General features: G+C 44.3%; 1 protein-coding gene across 1 annotated transcript in view; it reads right to left on the reverse strand.

The window, feature by feature from the left end:
* The window catches only part of c29h19orf44 (chromosome 29 C19orf44 homolog), a 32,211-nt gene that overhangs the window by 3,147 nt on the left and 9,003 nt on the right, over positions 1 to 20,061 (reverse strand). The window contains exons 2-8 of the mRNA XM_067968023.1: positions 19,635 to 19,743; positions 16,093 to 16,824; positions 14,734 to 14,947; positions 13,425 to 13,507; positions 10,321 to 10,903; positions 7,183 to 7,278; positions 5,534 to 5,700 (exon numbers count right to left, since the gene is read on the reverse strand). Coding sequence (XP_067824124.1) covers positions 5,534 to 5,700; positions 7,183 to 7,278; positions 10,321 to 10,903; positions 13,425 to 13,507; positions 14,734 to 14,947; positions 16,093 to 16,824; positions 19,635 to 19,742 — 1,983 coding nt within the window. The 5' untranslated portion in view covers position 19,743. The remainder of the gene's footprint in view (positions 1 to 5,533; positions 5,701 to 7,182; positions 7,279 to 10,320; positions 10,904 to 13,424; positions 13,508 to 14,733; positions 14,948 to 16,092; positions 16,825 to 19,634; positions 19,744 to 20,061) is intronic.

Consider the following 20,061-nt stretch of genomic DNA (forward strand, 5'->3'; position numbering starts at 1 on the left):
TCACTATTTGCTTTGTGATGTAAAATGTGACGCCCCCACTTTCTACCGAATAAACCTGAAAACAATCCATGACCCGCACACAATGCCCCATCAGTCACTGCAGCTCTCTCCCACACAGTGTTTAGTTTGACGGAGTGATTTACTGACAGTGTGGCTACTTCCAGTTTTCGATTGAGACGTGACGTCTTCCTGCGCATACGCTGGGCCACCTGCTGACGTCACTCTCAGCGCACGTTAAAAAGCTCCGGCTCCGCTAGTGACCTCACTTCCAATGACATCACCCTCACCCATTCTCGGTGAATGAAATGCGTCCTCACTAAGCTAACCTTGCAGCTCAAATTATGTTGTGGATTTGTCAAATTCAGCCTCACCAAGAAACGGCCACAGCCCGTCTGCATGATCTTGCAGTGTCCGTTCGTGGGGCCACATACCTGAAGGGGCCCAACAAGTCAATTGCTGGGTTAGCCTGGCATGGACTGTTTTCGGAGTCAAAGCAAGGTGGGAGGCTGGTCAATGTGCAGGCCTCACTCCTCCAGCAGATGGGAGTTTGGTGGGAGCTTTTACAGATCATGCTGATAGTACTCGACAAGATTCCACATAAGAGATTGTTAACAAAAACAAGAGCACATGGAATTGGAGGCAACCTATTGGCTCGCCCTCCACACCTGTCTCCGAACCAGGACATCAGTTCTTCGATGCTCCAAGCTGACTCCACCCTATCTACGTCAACCTTATCCCACTACTGGACCTCTGGCTTTAACTTTGGACTCCCTCCTATTGTCTCCTCCCTATTCCCTGTTTATTACCAGGGCATATCTATCCCAATTTTGCTATGTAACCATCCCTATGTAACCTGAGTTTCCCTCCGTCCATTCGCATGCGTGTTTTGGCTGCTGCTCCGGACCCGAGCCCATCACTTCCATTTCCCCTTTTTTCTTCTTTTCTCTCTACCCCTCCTAGGCCCTTCGCTCCTGTTGCCATGCCTCCTTTCATTTTTTTCCCCCTCTCGAATACTCTGCCCACCCCCCCTCCAAATCCCTTTCCCAACCCTTCAGCACTCCTTGACCTTCCAACCCTCCTGCCGCCGTCCCAGGCTTGATTCCCTCTTAGATAAGCCTACAGCTTTCCTGTGTGCCTCTCTTGGAATCCTCCGAAGGGCCCATCGAGGCATTTGTCGCTGCCTCCTTACGAGCAGCAACCCCAACTGCCCCATTGTACTCTCTCACCGACTTTCCCGCCCAGTGTGCCTGCTGGGGGTTAATCTTGCCAAACTCCTTCCCGTCCCATTCACCCCTCCCAGCGCTGACCCTGTGGACTCTGCCAGAGGATCAGCTATCACCGACCCTCTCTGCATCTCCCTCCAGAATGTTCGTTCACTTGTGAACAAGGCCCTTGCCATCCATGAGCTTATTGTGGATGATTGCATCGACATCATGGCCTTGTCGGAAATCTGGTTGACAGGTGATGACACCTTTCCCCTTAATGAAGCCTCCCCGGCTATCTATATCTTCCACCACTTGCCCCGCCCAGATCGCCACGGTGGCGGTGTGGCCCTTATCACCAAATCACACCTTGGTGTGTCTCCCTACTCCTCTGGCACCTTCTCCTCCTTTGGGCATAAGAACATAAGAAATAGGACCAGGGTTAGGCCATACGGCCCCTCGAGCCTGCTCCACCATTCAATAAGATCATGGCTGATCTTCGACCTCAACTCCACTTTCTCGCCTGATCCCCATACCCCTTAATTCCCTTAGAATCCAAAAATCTATCGATCTCAGCCTTGAATATATTCAACGACTGAGCATCCACAGCACTTTGGGGTAGAGAATTCCAAATATGCACGACCCTCTGAGTGAAGAAATTCCTCCTCATCTCAGTCCTAAATGTCCGACCCCTTATCTTGAGACTATGACCCCCAGTTCTAGACTCTCCAGCCAGGGGAAACAACCTTTCAGCATCTACCCTGTGATTCAATGAGATCACCTCTCATTTTTCAAAACTCCAGAGAGTGCAGGCCCATTCTACTCAACCTCTCCTCATAGGACAACCCTCTCATCCCAGGAATTGATTAAATCTAGTGAACCTTCATTGCACTGCCTCTAAGGCAAGTATATCCTTCCTCAGGTAAGGAGACCAAAACTGTACACAGCACTCCAGGTGTGGTCTCACCAAAGCCCTGTACAATTGCAGAAAGACTTCTTTACTCTTGTACTCCAACCCCCTTGCAATAAAGGCCAACATGCCATTTACCTTCCTAATTGCCTGCTGTACCAGCATCTCACCTTGTTTCACCCTTCTCACCTCTCCTTTAAAATCCTCGTTCCCTACTACCCACCCAAGTACCACGCCAAGTTTCTCACCGAAATATCTTCACTGCTTTCCTCCCTCAGCCTCTGCACCGAGCAACTTCTCATCCTTGGTGACTTCAACCTCCATCTCAACTCATCATGCCCTCTCTCCTCAGAGTTCACTGCCCTCCTATCCTCCCTTAATCACTCCCTCCATATAAATTCCCCTACCCATATTCACGGCCAACTCCTCGACCTTGCCATCTCAGGTGGCCTCTCTACTCCCATTGAGTAAATTGCAGATAAGACCACCTCTGATCACTTCCTTGTATCCCTCTCCACCCACATCCCTCTTCCCTCTCCAAATCCCACTTCCTTCTGTGTCCGCCCCTGGAAAAAACTCGCCCCCAAGTCACTTACAACAGAAGTTTCAAATTCCCAACTGTCTAACTTTTGGCCCTCGATCCACGACATTTCTGCAGCTACCGATCCTCCCAGTGCGGCCCTCATCTCCGCTCCTTTAAGTCCAAGGGACATATACTTGAACGTTTATGGGAGACAACTGGTTTAGCCATTCATCGCCAGATCTGACTGGACCACATAAAGCACTATCAAGTCCTGCTCTCCTCTGCTAAAACTGCTCACTATTTCAGGATCATCCTGAAATGCAAAGATAACCCCTGGCTTCTCTTCACTACAAACCGTCTTCTTAAACCCCTCTCCCCTGACCCCTCCAACAAGTGTGAGGATCTCATGGACTTCTTTGTTACTAAGATTGAGATCATCCGTTTAGCTGCCTCTGCTGCTTCCCTCCCTTCCCCTAGGTCACCAAGACAAACTTCCCCAACAGTTCCCCCCTGCCTTAGCCCTGAACTCGCACCTTTCTCTAGTTTCTCTCCTATCTCCCTTCATGCCCTCTCCGAGCTCATCTTGACAATGAGACCATCTCCTCCTCCCTCGACCCTATTCCAACCAAATGACTGAACACTCAACTTCCCTTCCTGGCCCCCATGTTAGCTGATATTGTTAACGGTTCCATCTCCTCAGGTACCGTCCCCCTCCCCCTCAAAAAAACCATCCTTGATCCCTCTGTCCTTGCAAACTACCGCCCTATCTCCAACCTCCTTTTCCTCTCCAAAGTCCTTGAACATGTCGCCTCCCAAATCTGTGCCCATCTTCCCCGCAACTTCATGTTTGAATCCCTCCAATCAGGTTTCCACCCCTGCCATGGTACTGAAACGACCCTTATCAAAGTCACAAATGACATCCTATGTGACTGTGATCGTGGTGAAGTATCCCTCCTCATCCTTCTCGATCTGTCTGCAGCCTTTGACACGGTTGACCACGCCTCCTCCAATGCCTCTCCTCTGTCGTCTAGCTGGGTGGGAATTTTCTCGCCCGGTTCCATTCTTATCTATTCAATCGTAGCAGAGAATCACCTACAATGGCTTCTCTTCCTGCTCCATTACCTCTGGAGTCCCCCAAGAATATATCCTTGGCCCCCTTCCATTTCTCATCCACATGCTGCCCCTCGGCGACATCATCTGAAAACATGTCAGGTTCCACATGTACGCTGACGACACCCAGCTCTACGTCACCAGCACCTCTCTCAACCTCTCCACTGTCTCTGATTTGTCACACCGCTTGTCTGATATCCAGCACTGGATGAGCAAAGATTTCCTCCAACTAAATGTTGGGAAGACCGAAGCCATTGTCTTTGGTCCCTGCCACAAACTCCATCCCTCCCCCCAGCCACTGTCTGAGGCTGAACCAGACCGTTTGGAACCTTTTCGTCCTATTTGACCTTGAGATGAGCTTCCAACCACATATCTGCTCCATCACCAAGACCACCTAATTCCACCTCTGTAACATTGTCTATCTCCACCCCTGCCTCAGTTCATCTGTTGCTGAAACCCTCATCCACGTCTTTGTTATCTCCAGACTCAACTATTCCAATGCTCTCCTGGCCGGCCTTCCATCTTCCACCCTCAATGTACTTGAGCTCATCCAAAACTCTGCTGCACGTATTCTAACTCGCAGCGAGTTTTCTTCACCCATCACCGCTGTGCTCACTGACCTACATTGGCTCCCGGTCCGGCAACACCTCGATTTTAAAATTCTCATCCTCATGTTGAAATCCCTCCATGGTCTCACAACTTCCTATCTGAACATGGTAGTGTCAGTGCTGCACGTTCTCTGCACTCGGTAGTGTCAGCGCTGTGTGTTCTCTGAACTCGGTAGTGTTAGCACTGTGTTTTCTCTGGACTTGGTAGTGTTAGTACTGTCTGTTCTCTGAAATCAGTAGTGTTAGCACTGTGCCTTATCTGAACTCTATAGCCTGCCTAACAATGACTGGATCAAATTACACATTCCAGACAAAGGGTTGGGTTAGTACTGTCCTCACACATCCTGTCGGTGGCAATACCAGAATGTGTAACTGGCACCACGGGACCCATAATCTAAGTTGGTACTTCAGTGCAGTACTGAGGGAGTGCTGCACTGTTAGAGGTGTCGCCTTTCATAAGAGACGTTAAATCAACGTCCCATCTGCCGTCTCAGGTGGACTTAAAAGATCCCATGGCACTATTTTGAAGAAGAGCTGGGGAGTTTTCCCCAGTGTCTTGGCCAATATTTATTCCTCAACCAACGTCACTAAAAACAGATTATCTGGTCATCACCACATTGCTGTTTGTGGGACCTTGCAGTGCGCAAATTGGCTGCCATGTTTCCTACATTACAATAGAGACTACTCATCAAAAAAAAAGTACTTCATTGGCTGTTAAGTGCTTTGGACATCCTGAGGTCGTGAAAGGTGCTGTATAAATGCAAATCATTCTTTCTCTTAGTCTTCCTGCCAAGCTCTGCATGCCAATATTCCCATTCAGCAATGCCTTGCAATCTAGCTTCATAATCAGCTGCCTGGACCCCACAATCTGGAATTTCTTCCCTACAGCACTCCCTCTCCTCCTTTAACACCCTCATTAAAACCCACCTCTTTGAACAAGCTTTTGGTCACCTCCTAATATCTCCTTTTGGTTCAATGTCCAGTTTTTGATTACGACTCTGAAGTGCTTTGGGACACTTTTCTATGTTGCAAGTTGTTGTTGTCAACTTGAAATGAATGTACAACGTGTGTGCCCACCCTCCCCTTCAATGGATGCAGGAGTAATTGGGAGATTGGGGGTGGGGTGGGGGTATGGGGACTGTAAAGACCCACTACACAAAGGGACTGACTGCTTACTTACCTCTTTAGTTTCTTCCAAGGTCGTATAATGGTAGTTATCCTGTTCTATCGAGGCCACGACGGACAAGTAGAGATGTCGACTGACTTGCACAAACTGCCGGGTCAGAGTGAGCTGCTGTTTCAGCATGTCGTTCAGAGCAAAGATGGCAGGACTGTATGCAGTCAGTGCTGTGGATTGGACAAGCAGAGGAGAAAATGAGTGGCACACAATGATCTACAATCAAGACACTCACCTCAGGAAAGGCAGGTTTCATTTATTCCACAGCTAATTTTATTGTATTTTTCATACAACTGTGTGCCTATTTAAAACATGAGGTGAAAGGGCTGAAGCACGCAGTGTTTCTCTTCCCTACCCAACCCCTACATCCAGTGGCAGGCTGAAGTCAGGAGTGCTCTAGGTCTGATCCATGCAGAGATTCCATCATATTGCTTTAACAACACAGGCTGAAATTGCGAGACTCTGTCGCCAGCACAAAGTCTTGCTCGACGGGAGTGCAGATTGGAAGAACAGGTGCCCAATTTGCAGTGCTTCTGATTGATTAAAATCAATGACCTGACAATTGGTGCGCAGAAATTAGCCACACTGATTCTCTAATAGGTGCTCCTGATGAGCCAAGAGCAGAATCGCAGAATTTCGAATCTCCTATCTCAACTTTAGCCACAGACCCCCACCCCATATTCTATTTACCATAGTATCCATCCTAATAGTTGGACAAGATCGCTGATTAATACCTCTCTAAGCATTTTGAGAAATTTCAGTCATTTCATTTAACAGCTACTCAAGTACAAACTATCCAAACAGTCGGAACTAAAAGTCCAAACTATAGATTCCCCTCTGACAGGTTTACATTCTGCACATTATAGTGCCATATTTAAATGCAATCTCTGGTATGTCTACTGTGAAGCTGGTTTTAAAGAGTAGAGCAGTCTTCCCAGTGTCAACTAATATCACTAAAAATAGTTGGTCATCCATCTATGCGGTTTGTGGGACTGTTGTATTCACCTACATAACAACAGTGACTGCATGTCAAACTAATTAATTGTACATGAAGTGCTTTGAGACATCCTGAGATACGCAATAAGGTGCTATATAAATGCTACTTCTTTCTTTTCTTCGACATCCTTAGGTCTCCCACCTCAAGGCTATAAACAGTCTGTCAAGTCACTTAGACTGTGCCCTAGAGAAGACTTTTATCCTACCAGTCTGGCCTACACTTGAACCTGATCCCAGTCCCAGCTCCAGCATATTTTTTTTAAATCACAATGTTCTCAAAGAGTACAGATTTAAACAGAATTCAATGTTTTGTGCATCATTAATTCTACTTGACTCCAAGTTACTCAGCTCCTTGTCCCTTAGTCCTGTGTGAAACCTTATGGTGATTTATCTATAGGCTCAAACTCAGCTCTTACATCATAGTTTACTCCATACCCAGTCCCCCATATTGGATTCCAGTATATAGGCTGCTATTTTCTCTCACTTTCAGCTCATTGTCCCGTAGTCCAGTACAGAACTTGCAGCACATCGCACAGTAGTTTCACACCTCATGCATTCCTCAGCACAGTATTCCCATTCCAGTATGGAATTTGCTAGAGGCTGCACTTAAGCCTCTATTTAACATCATCTTGATAAGTAAAATGCTAAATGTTTACCTTCCATTGCCTCAGGGCTGATAACGTGACTGGCAATGGGCGTGGGGTCCACATAGGCAGCTCCAAGGGATGCTCCGAGTACTGCCACACCTTCTCCTATGGAAAGAGTAGATAATGCTTATTGTTTGTGACACAATGGGCAACCTAACCAGCAGCTGCTTTCAACACACAGGCTATATATGGTCATTGGGCTGTTTCATGCAGAGGCAAATTTAGTTGCAAAAGAGCTGTTTAAATGCAACTATAAAGGGGTGAATCAAGCACTCGACCAACTCCCAACCAATAAACTTAATAACATAAGAACTAAGAAAAAGTCACGGATGGGAAAGGCCACTTAGTCCATCAAGCTCATCATTCTAGCTTTCCAACTTAGCCAGACTAGCATCTAACAGCATTTTGAAATCCCCTGATATTGACTCCATTACTTTACTTGGTAAGTTATTGCAAATGATTATCATCTTTTCGGTGAAGAATTCTTTTTTAAAAATTCGTTTTAAATTTCACTAATTTAAATTTATGTCCTATTGGTCTGACTCACGAAGTAATATTCTGGGTTCACCTTATCCAAACCATTTAATACTTTATATATTTCAATGATGTCATCCTTAACCTTCTTTCTCAACTGTTAAGCTTAAGCTTCTCTAATTTGTTCTTTATAATTCTTAACCTTTCCATTGGGATCATCCTTGTTGCTTTTCTCTACACCCTCTCCAGTGTATGTTCCTTATGAAATGTGACCAAATCCTGTATACTGTCCTGCCAGAGTGGTCTGCCCAGTGTATGTTTAAGCCTCAGTGTGACCTCAATTTACTGTTCTGACATTGTAACCCGACAATTATTTTCCTTTTGTAATTATTCCTCCAGTGTCTTAATATTGAAAGTGGCGAGACTACTGTCACTCACAGGTCTCTTTCAAAAGCTCCACTGATATAGGAGATCTGGAACTTTGTGCATCAGATTGAACAACAAACAGGGAAGGGAAAATCGTCCTAGGTGTCTGTTAAAGGCTACAAGATCCAGCACAGGTAGGGTTCTGTATGCTCAAACCATGGAAATGTGTAAGGAGGAACAACAACAACAACAATTTGTATTTATATAGCACCTTTAACACAGAAAAACTTATCAAGGTGCTTCATAGAGGTGTAATCCAAAAAATACATTTTAAAAAAGGAATCTAATACAATTGTGATGGGGGGATTTCAATTTGCCAGGGATTAACTGGGAAGATCATACTGTGGATTTCAGCAGTAGATGGGTTGAGGCAGATGTTAAGAGGGGGAAGTCGATGGTCTTTGTGATGGAGAGGATACGGGTCGGAAGCTCAGCTCAGGGTCAAGCAGTCTGATAAATACAGAGGCAGTGGAGGGGTTGAGAGAGATGTTGGAGAGGTAGAACTGTGTGTCGTCAGGATACATGTGGAAGCTGACCCCATGTCTGCGGATTATATCGCCAACGGGCAGCACGTAGAGGCCAAAGGAGAACCCATTGCTGGAAATGCTGCGGCTAGATAAGAATGGAATCAAATGAGGGCAGTCCCATTGAGCTGGACAACAGAGGAGAGGTGTTGGAGGAGGATGGCATGGTCGACTCTGTCTAAGACTGCAGAGAGGTCGAGAAGGGATAGTGCACATGGTCGCAGTCACACAGGATGTCATTTGTGAGTTTGGTTAGTGCTGTTTCAGTGCTTTGGCTGAGGCGGAAACCTGATTTGAGAGATTACAAACATATGAAACTGATGGACCGGAAAAGACTAGCTAGTCCATCGAGACTGTCCCACATAGTCATGTTGCAACTAAACATAAGGACCCCAAGTGTTCCCCACCATCAGCGGCCATGTAATCCCCAGGGAGAGACAATAAACCAGCCTAAATGTGTAATCCAGAAGCAACAGTCAGGAAGGGCGGAAATACAATATCCTGCACTACTCCAGGAGATGTTTCTCTACCGGGTCCCATCACTCTATGGAAAAGCATATCGTGGAGATCTTTGCATTTTTGTTTTTCACCCTTCCTCAGTTTCTCTTCCATCTCTAATGACAGTCATTCCCTTTCCCCTGTGCATCTATACTTTGCTGCTCTCTTCTTTGGTTGAGACTGGGACACTCCAGCTTGTGTCCAACTCCACAGATACTTTAAATAACACTCACTTGTCCATCTCCCATTTCCTTCGACCCACCGTTGGTGGCTGTGCCTTCATCCGTTTAGGTCCTAAGCTCTGGATTTCCCTCCCCAAATCTCTTCATCTCTCTACCTCTTAAGAGGCTGCTTAAAACCTATCTCTTTGACAAAGTGTTTGGTCACCTGTCTTAATGTCTTCTTCTTTGGCTCGGTGTCAATTTTTGTCTGATTGCACTCCTGTGAAGCGCATTGGGACGTTTTACTACCTTAAAGGCGCTATATAAATGCAATTTGTTGTTGTTACTGTAGTTGATCTGTTAGCAGGATGTGCTTGAATGGCACAATGGGGAACATATGGATAAAGTTTCTCTCCCTGCTCCAGATCTGATACTTGATTCCTTCGGCAAGCCCAACAATGAACTCTAGTTAAGACTGGAATTCAAATTCAAGTATGGTACTGGGGCTAACTAATGCCCCAAAGCTATAATTAAGGTATGCCCACAGCTACAACTAATTCTACAATCTCTGCATTACACCAATAGCTGAGGGTGACTTAACATTTATAAACTAGCCTTTTATAACCAGACTCGTGAACAATCATCCTGTTGGCAGTCAGAGGGGAGGGGAGAAAGTAATGAAAATAAACACTGTGACAATACTGCCAGGAGTTGTAAACAGCCAGTCATCAGACCACAGCGAGTAGAAAGAGTCAGTTTTTAGGCAGCCCGACAGCATACTGGTAAATCACTTGATTCATAATCAAGTATTATAGTTGCAACTTTGACTCCCAGTCTGGAGTTTCAGCAGGTTATGGACTGCTAACAAGGAGGGAGGGAGCCTCATGGTAGCAGATTATAATACATGGTTATTAATTTCTACACAGCTTCAACAGCAGTCAATGAGAGTCCCTGCCCACCCAACCTCTTCACCGAGAGATACTGGGGTAAACTGGGGGAAGGAGGAGGAAGGAACGATTGGAGGAGAGGGAACAAATAAAAATTAAAATTATTCACAAATTAACCTTTGGGCCAGGTGTAGGTAAATCCAGATGGCTGCGTCTGTATTGCTGTATCTTTTACAGTCACTTTCGTATGTCCCAACTCTTGCACCCTTCTCAAGGAACTGTGAGATTCAGTGCTTGTTGCTGACTTGGACTGGTCTGGAGTTGGAGTTGAGGATATTGAATTAAAAGTGCTGTTGTCAGAATAATCCGTCTTTAACTCCTGTCTGGATGACCGCTCGCCGCCCGATTCACTGTGATCCATTTTTATCGATGACACTTCACAGTCAGAATTTTCAAAGTCCTCTGAGTATTCGGAACACAGAGTGCTCTCATTGTCCTCTTTAAATTGCTTGTGCAGCTTTCCTGGAGACTTCTTTTCCTTCCTCGACACATTAGAATCTCCATTCAAATGTTCGGAGATTTCACTTCCAGCTGCAGCGCTTTCTGTCTGGATCTCACTTTCCAAGTCACTCCCATCTTTTTCCTTTGAAGGTTTGGTGAGTTGGGGATGTGGACTGAACAGCTCATCTGCCATATGTAGCCCTGAGGTATGAAAAGCAGAATGTGTGCTCTGATCACCCGACGATTGGCTCTCTTTATTCTTAAAAACAAAAGGCATCAAAAGACTGAATCCTTAAACTAAAACACTCCATGACACCAAAGCACAAGTAAACAACTAGCAATATAAATAGATACATTACTCTACTTTACCAGTCCATTGCTCAGGTTAACAACATATACTATAGCTCCCTGATAGCTTGGTGGGTAAGTGCAGTGCCTAGTGTGGAACTAAGCCATGTAGACCTGGGATGTGATTACTAGTTTGTGTTATGTCAGCTGATCTCAGCCAGGGACCACTGCAATTGGTCTCAGTGCTCCTGGGCTAGGAAGGAGGGGAAATTAAAAATCAACCAGGTCTCCCACTCCTGATTGGTATCACAGGTATAGATTAATAGCCCTGCGATAACAGATCGTCATATAAATAAAACACTCACTCCACTAAATATTGTGCAATGCAATTCCGATGAAGTGTCGCTGATAAGATTTTCAGGCCTCATTGGATATTTCTCTCGAGCTCAGTGCCAAGGACCATGTAAGTAATCTCTCACTCCCTACAAATTGAAATGTGATCTTATATGCACAATATCTGGTAATGTAGTGTTGCCCAGGGAAGAACAGAACATCCTTGTTGCTGCAATATGCTCACTGCAAATGACACAAGCCATCGCATGTCCTTGTTCTTTCAACAGTGGAAGAGTAATCACTGTCAGACTATGTTGCTTACGCCATAAACTGCCAACCAGTTTTACATTAGAAGTAAAAAAAATTAAACAGTAGAAAATATCAATGCAACAGATTTAATTACATTTAACTTACAGCTCCTCAGTTCACAAAATAATAAAAAAGACAGAATGCTTCGCTAATTGTCTTAATAACACTTAATCTGGACCAGAGTCCCTAACACAAAACTGACATGGGAGGTTCAGTTTATCCCCGTGGAGCCTTGACGTGTTACCTTCCATGTCGCTAGAACAGGAAGAATTGCTGAACTGATGCAAGGCTGCCAAATAGGAACATAGGAACAGGAGGAGGTGATTTAGCCCCTCAAGCCTGTTCCACCATTCAGTGAGATCATGGCTGATCTGTGACCTAACTCCATATACCTGCCTTAACCCCATATCCCTTAATACCGTTGGTTAACAAAAATCTGTCAATTTCACATTTAAAATTAACAATTGAGTTAGCATCAACTGCTGTTTGCGAAAGAGAGTTCCAAACTTCTACCACCTTTTGTGTGTAGAAGTGTTTCCTAACTTCACTCCTGAATGTCCTGGCTCTAATTTTTAGGCTATGTCCCCTAGTCCTAGACTCCCCAACCAGCAGAAATAGTTTCTATCTACCCTATCAGTTCCCTTTAATATCTTGAAAACTTTGATCAAATCACACGTTAATCTTCTAAATTCCAGGGAATACAACCCTAGTTTGTGTAATCTCTCCTTGTAATTTAACCCTTGGAGTCCAGGTATCATTCTAGTAAATCTGCACTGCACTCCCTCCAAGGCCCATATATCCTTCCCAAGGTGCGGTGCCCAGAAGTGAACACGGTACTCCAGGTGTGGTCTAACCAGGGCTTTGTATAGCTGTAGCATAACTTCTAACCCCTTGTATTCTAGTCCTCTAGTTATAAAGGCCAGCATTCCATTAGCCTTTTTGATTATTTTCTGTACCTGTCCATGACATTTTAATGATCTATGTACATGGACCCTTAAGTTTCCTTGGACCTCCACTATTTTGAGCTTTTCACCATTTAAAAAGTACTCTGATCTATCCTTTTTAGGTCAAAAGTGGATGACCTCACACTTGCCTACATTGGAAATCCTTTTGCCACAGTTTTGCCCATTCACTTAATCTATTAATATCTCCCAGTAATTTTATGCTTCCATCTAACTGTTTACAGTGCTGCCTATCTTTGTATCATCGGCAAACTTAGATATGTGGCTCTCTATCCCATCAACTAAGACACAGAAATGTATTCTGTACCTAGGCAAGGAGCTGTCAATCAACCCCTTTCCTGAGATATTAAAGGCACCTTTCACAATTGAGTAGAGCTGTCTGCTGTCAATCACAATAGGTTTCAAAGCCTCGCAGAACTGTTCTCTAGCCATCCACCAGGTTTGATGGCAAAGTTGTTTCCCATTAGGTAATTTGCAGCAAATATTCATACTGCACTATGTGTCAGTACACTGCATCACAGCGATACTTGTCTTTTCTATTTAACTCCTCCTTAGTGTCCCTATGCAAAGCAACTTCTCTGGGAATATGACACACTGTCTCTGCCACTCTATAGGTATCCCATAAGAGGTGCACGAGAGTAGGCCTGGAGAGACACTCATACCAGCCCAATATCCTGAGCGCTGACCCTGCCATAGTTTCTGGGGTCAGCTTCATTGAAATATATTATGGGCAAGCTCCAAAAATATCTTTGATTGGCAGCTCATCCATTCAGGGATGGGAAATTGCACACTGCTACAAAATTTAAAATCCTATAACAGCTTATAGGGGTAGACACTGCACCAGATAATTGATGACTAAAAAAATCTGAACCTGGACAAACAATTTACCTGCACAGTCAGTGTTTTTTTTGTAGTTTCCTGTTCTATAGCTGGACCCAAATCTTCCAGAGTCAAGATATTTAGCCTGAAGTCTGAAACGGACATAGTATACACGTTGGAAAGTGAGGTGGTATTTAAATTATAACAGTGCAATCTGGTTATACAGAGCATTGACATAACAGCAGCTACTGAAATACTGTCTCCCAATTTAATTGCACACAGTTTGGTTGCAGCCTGGGAGCGCACATTTTGTTTAGAACTGATACCATCAGAATGCGGAGTGCTGCCCACAGTTCATCGTCTCTTCACAGTTCTATACAAAATATCTGCTCCCAGGCTGCACCCAAACATGATATCATATTTATTGGAGCTCTACAGAAAAATGTCGAACTACCTGCCAGACATGGCCTGGGACAAAAGTATAAAACATAGTGAGAACTTCCCTGCCAGCTTAGTAGGTACATGCACCATGCATTGTGATACTAAACCATAGTGACCAAGTTAATCAATGGACAATGCTGGGTTTGCTGATCTCAACCTGGATAGCAGTTGGGGAATGACAAGAGCCTTGGTGTCCCTGGGCTACACAAAGAGGAAAAATAAATTAAGGTAGGGTTCCCACTCCTGATGGCTATCTGGTTACTCCTGCTGGCAAGTACATGTGTGTTGATGGCTGATGAGAACAGGACTGGATTCAGCTGTGATGCCCCCCACATATCAAGTAGCTTGTCAATGTTCACTGTCTATTAAGGGGAAAGCTAAGTCTGGGGAGAGTATTATTTTATCCAAAGTTCTCCCCATTTTATGCTGGAAAAGACAAACTTATCAAAATCTGGTTTGACTTTTTTATCTTTAAAAAAAGTGTAGTTACCAAGAGAAGCAACATTCCCCCCTCGCCTTATGTCCCAGAGTGACTCCATGGAAAAACGACAGGGACCACCACTCCAAACCAACTTGACAAATGATCTGCCGCTATCGGACTCCAGGAAATTGGGCTACCAGCTAGGAATGGGTTCAAGAAACAAACTAGATGCATTTCTGGAGAAAGAGAGGATAGGTGGATATGGTGAGAAATCAATGTGTAGCTAAGATCATTTGAAAAGGACAGGTTTGTTGGACAAGTGACCTTTTCCTATTGCTAAAATTTCCTAAGTTTCTGGACTACTGCTACACAGTGTGGACAGATGCAGCTAGAAACTGAGAATTAATATAACAAAACTGAGGACTGCAGTGTCCTTGTAGAGTCCGTCAAACTTTATGCTCATTCTCAATTCCAATCGAACAAGATGCCCAAAATTAGGTGCAAAGAGATACTCACCATTAGAGGTCTCATTGTCAAGACTTCTATCATCTTCAGCAACAGAGGGTTCAGTAAAGAGCTCATCCAGAGATTTAATCACACTACGCTCAGATAGGGAGGAAGGGGGTCGTTTCACAAACTTCATTCTTGGAGACTTACTTAATTGAGAGGAGCCCACACTGGGTGGAGAGGGCATTCTCAATTGGCTCCTCGGATGGTTTTTCAAGACAGACTAAGTGTAAAATAAAGCATGAGTTAATAACATCTGGAACAATTGCAACCAAATATTTATAAATTCGCAACCAATAGGACTATAAACAAATCGAACACCTCGACCAGGATTATATAGAATGGGAAAGATCTCAGTACCTTAATGAAGCCTGGGTTCTCCAACTATCAATGATGTTTTCATTTTCCCAGTTACAATGGTTCTCAACACCCAATAAAAGAGGAAATCATATTTTACGTCTAGCACATCAGCCCAGGAAGGAGGCAATGCCCTCAAGATCAAAGGGATTTCCCCAGGTGTGAGTCAGACACTCTGTACTTGCAATGCAGCTACTGAACATGGGAATTCTCACACAAAGCCACTCCAGGGACACAGCTGGCTAAAACCATGTTTTTAAAACTTTACCCCGATTCTCTAAAATCCTACAAAATAAAGATAGAATTCTCTGATTTTGTCACAGCATGACAGTCCTTAACTGGGACAATAAAATGCTGACCTAAATTCTCACCTCTTGGCTGACTGGTCTCTAGACTAATCCACCCAGATCAAACTGGCTTCATAGGAAGATCCCTCTTGGCAGACATCCCAGACAATATATAGAAGTTATAACACAGAAACAGACCCCAGGTTAAATGGAGCTTCTTTCTCCTTATGGTCCAGCAAAATGTCTCTGGGGCATACTCAGAAGGTGAGAAGGGTCAGAGGGATAAACTAACTATGGACCAGTTAGTCTAAGATCAGTTGTAGGCAAGCTCTTAGAATCCATAATTCAAGCTAAAATAAGTACTCTGATGTATCCTTTTTGAAGAAGTGACAACATGGAAACAAGCCATTCGGTCATCCAGCCAGTGTTGACATTTACCCTCCACATGAGCAGATTATTTATTAGATAAATAAAAGGAATGCAGTAGATGTAGCAGATATGGACTTTTAGCTGCCTAGGCCCCAAGATCTCTCTCTCCACCTTTAAGTTGCTCCTTAAAACCTACCTCTTTGACCAAACTTTTGGTCACCTGTCCCAATATCTCCTTATCTACTCGATGTCAGATTTTGTCTGATAACGCTCCTGTGAAGTGTTTTGGGACGTTTTACTATGATAAAGGCGCTATATAAATGCAAGTTGTTGTTGTATTGTGTGTGCACACTACCTGGTGGTGCAACTCGGGGCTGCGTTGTGGAGTCCCTTGCGATCTTTTGATAAGTTCACTTTCATCTGAGAATTCTAGGGAGCCTCCCAGCATCCTTCTCATTTCCTCCTCGTCACTGTCGATTGTGGCCACTCTGACTGGAGTTCTAGGATGTGCATGATGTTGGTCTTTCTTTGCAGATCTCTGTTCTTGCTCCTGACCCCCAGCATTCCACTCCTGTTTCTTAGCAGTTTCTGGCATTCTCTTCAGGAATCTGCTCCCTTTTCCGCTTAGCTCACTACTTGACTTAGAGGAAAGTTGCCTCTCATCGGACGTCCGTAAACCCTCGTCAGAATCGATTGCGTGCACACTCAGTTTTCTGCTCGTGATTTTGTTTTCTATTTGTGCCAGTCTGGCAAGCACAGCACTGGAGGACCCGACCAACGCAGAGGCAGCATCAGGCCTCCTTGTGTCTGCCTTATTAGCTTTCTTCAACACGCTTTTGCTCATTGTGGGACTCTGTGATATTGACAATTTGTTTGGCTTGTTCAAGAACCGACTGCCAGTCAGTGGCAGCTCACTGATGCCTTCTGCTGGCTTTAGATTGGCTATGGTTTTTGAATATCGATTTTCTTTCCATTCTCTGTCCACCGTGTCCTCTATCGAAAGGTCGCTTAGGTCACTAATTTCATGCAGGCTGAATGGATTAACCTTCAGGGCACTGCTTTTCTTACAGACAGTGTTCATATATTCCTGCAAATACAAGAGCGACAGTTTAGAAAATGATTGAAAGAGAAAGCATGTCGATTCAAGGAGGTACAGTGGGAGACCGTACCGCATCACACGACGCGGGATGACACCTACAATTCCCAATTTCAGTTGAGCCAAAGGAAGAGGCTCCGAGAGGAAGTCAGGAACTTCAACAGAAGGGGGAAGAGGATGGAAATCTTGTGCACCTTCTAGCAGTGATCTTAATAGCTGGATTGGCAGAACTTTCATGTAGATTACCTGACAACTGACTAATTACATGCTAGGTAATGAGAAAAGTCCTGAGGATTCTAAATATTTCAAATGGGGGAAAAAGTCTATGTACCTGAGCTTCTTTAATAGCTTAGTTAGACCATGCATCATATAGTGTAGTGCTAAGGCATACAGGTCAGAAGTTGGACTTAACTGATCTCAAATGAAGCAGCAGTTGGGGCCCTGCTGAGTTAAAGGTGAAAAAAAAAGGCACACACGCACACACAATTGATCAATATATGGAACAAACTGCCAACCGTTGATGCTTGTACAGGAAACATACAAGTTCCTGGCATCCGAAGGGATTTATGGTTATTAAGTGATATGCTTTGAGACATCTCATAGGAAAGAAAGGAGATCATTGGATGGGCAGTATAGATAAGATTGTCTTCTCCTGACTATGCTAAAGAAACATGTTTAGCTTAAACATAAATACAGAAAAGTTTGTTGTTTCCAGGGGACTGGAAAACCCAAAGTTAACGTAAATGGAGAAGAAACAGAGCGATATAAAGCAAAGTACTGCAGATGCTGGCAATCAAACAAAATCAGTTGCTCTGGAGAGAACAGATGAGCTAATGTTTCAGGTTAGTCAGAATAGGAAGAAATGACATATGAAGAGCATTTTAAAAGAAACAGAACAAGAGAAAGGGGAGAGGGCTGAGGGGTTAGGGAGAATAAATATAAGAACACAGACACCCACAGGAAAAGAAATAGAATGAAGTGCTTAAGGGGAGAACAGAAGATGGTTAAGTGGCAGAAGTGACATTAGTATGCGACAATAGTGGGCATAATGAGAGAAATCAAAGAAAGAAAAGATATACGAGACAAAGTGTGTTAATAGCTATAGGGGTGGGGGATAGATAGATTGAAAGGGAAATGAAAAATTGGCAGTTGAGCAGGCTCCAGCAGCCCAGGAGCCTGGTAAGAAAAAAGCAGGTCGACACCAAGGGTGCAGACCACCCCACCAACAGGATATTCAGACAGGGGATTTCAACCCCAAGCACCAACCAACTCCCTCCCCTCATCCCCACAAACCATGGTGCACCCATCCAGAGAGAAAATTGGAGTTAAGTTAAGGTCTGAAGTTGCTAAAGTCAGCATTAAGGCCTGAGAACCACAAAGTGTCGAGTAGAAAGATAAGTTGTTGAGCTTCATTCGACAGTGTAGCAGGCCAAAGACAGAGAGGGTCAGAGTGGAAGTGCGGATGGAGAATTGAAATGGCAAGTGACAGGGAGCTCAGATGGACATAAAAGATCCCATGGCACTTTTTGAGGAAGAGCAAAGGAGTTCTCCCAGTGTCCTGGCCAACATTTATCCCTAAACCAACACCACTAAAACAATCTGGTCATTTATCTCATTGCTGTTTGTGGGACGTTGCTGTGTGTGCAAGTTGGCTGTCGTGTTTCCCTACATTATAACAGTGACTACTTTAAAAGTACTTCATTGGCTGTGAAACATTTTGGACGTTCTGAGGTTGTGAAAGGCACTGTATACCTGTAGGTTCTTTCTTTGCTTGGTCCTAATTTCATCTAATACAGTCTAACCAGTGCTTTTGTGGCCTTCCTCTCTGTCATTTTGCTTCTGTGCAAGAATGGATAAGTCTTCATTAATCTGTTGCATTCTGGTTACATATCTGAGTCATCTTTCAGTGATTCATCCCACTACTGTTTTACTGACTCCAAGTTTCACTCACTCTTGTTGCTAATACTCTGGATAAAAATGTCTAGAATGTGTCTCGGAAAGCCATTTCTATTACTAACAATCTTTCTTCATATTTTGCCCCAAGACACCGTATTTCATTACTGTACACTAAATGCAGAGTGCTAAAATTATATGTAACGATCTTCTACATCGGGATGATTAAACGCAGATTAGATGACCGCTCTCTAATCTGTCCACAAGTGCGACCCTGAGCTCCCTGTCACTTGCCATTTCAATTCTCCATCCGCACTCCCACTCTGACCCTCTCTGTCTTTGGCCTGCTACACTGTCGAATGAAGCTCAACAACTTATCTTTCTACTCGACACTTTGTAGTTCTCAGGCCTTAATGCTGACTTTAGCAACTTCAGACCTTAACTTAACTCCAATTTTCTCTCTGGATGGGTGCACCATGGTTTGTGGGGATGGAGGGAGGGAGTTGGTTGGTGCTTGGGGTTGAAACCCCCGTCTGAACATCTTGTTGGTGGGGTGGTCTGCACCCTTGGTGTCGACCTGCTTTTTTCTTACCAGGCTCCTGGGCCTGCTCAACTGCCAATTTTGGCAAGAATGCTACCGCTAAGCCAAGGCTGACACCTAGTTATAGTTAGTTTTAGTTTTGTGGGAGCAGCATATCCTATGTCTGATGGGCAGGGTTGACATTGTTATTAATGAATAAAACATTCACCCATGATCTGACAGCATAAATCATGCAGCCTCATTCAGCTTCATTTTTGAAAGCCAATGGAAGAGTTTTATTTTTACCTATAAATCTTACATTGATTTTCTAATCTTGGAAAAAGACAGCTACATGTAGCAGTTACCTTTAATACGAGTTTTTCATTACCTGCAGTTCGTCCCCAGAGTCCTCGAAACTTGCTAATATCCTCTGCCCAGAGAGCTGGGCCTGGGCTCTAGCCAGGGCGGAACTCCCCAGTCCACTTCTCCTGAACATCCTAACAAAAGGAGAACACATGGGTCAGGAAAGGGGAGTCACAGAACATTCTTTCAGAGAGAGATAAATAAATAACTGTTTGCACAAAACACATTCTGTGTCTCCTCTTGTCTCCCTGTCCCCAAAACAGCCCCACTGTAGCAGCTTTCTTAGTTTGATGGGCTGGTTGCTAACTAGTACTTAGTGCCGTTATTTTTATTCAGAATTTAACTGAAAATGCAAAGGAAAGGGCTTGCAAAAGGCTTAGTGTGTAAATGTACCTCGCCTGGGCTGAGCTAGTGCAATGAGGAGGACAGTCTTAGCCAGGACAACAACAGTA

Source organism: Heptranchias perlo, chromosome 29 (genome assembly GCF_035084215.1).
Source record: "Heptranchias perlo isolate sHepPer1 chromosome 29, sHepPer1.hap1, whole genome shotgun sequence".
Taxonomy (NCBI): domain Eukaryota; kingdom Metazoa; phylum Chordata; class Chondrichthyes; order Hexanchiformes; family Hexanchidae; genus Heptranchias; species Heptranchias perlo.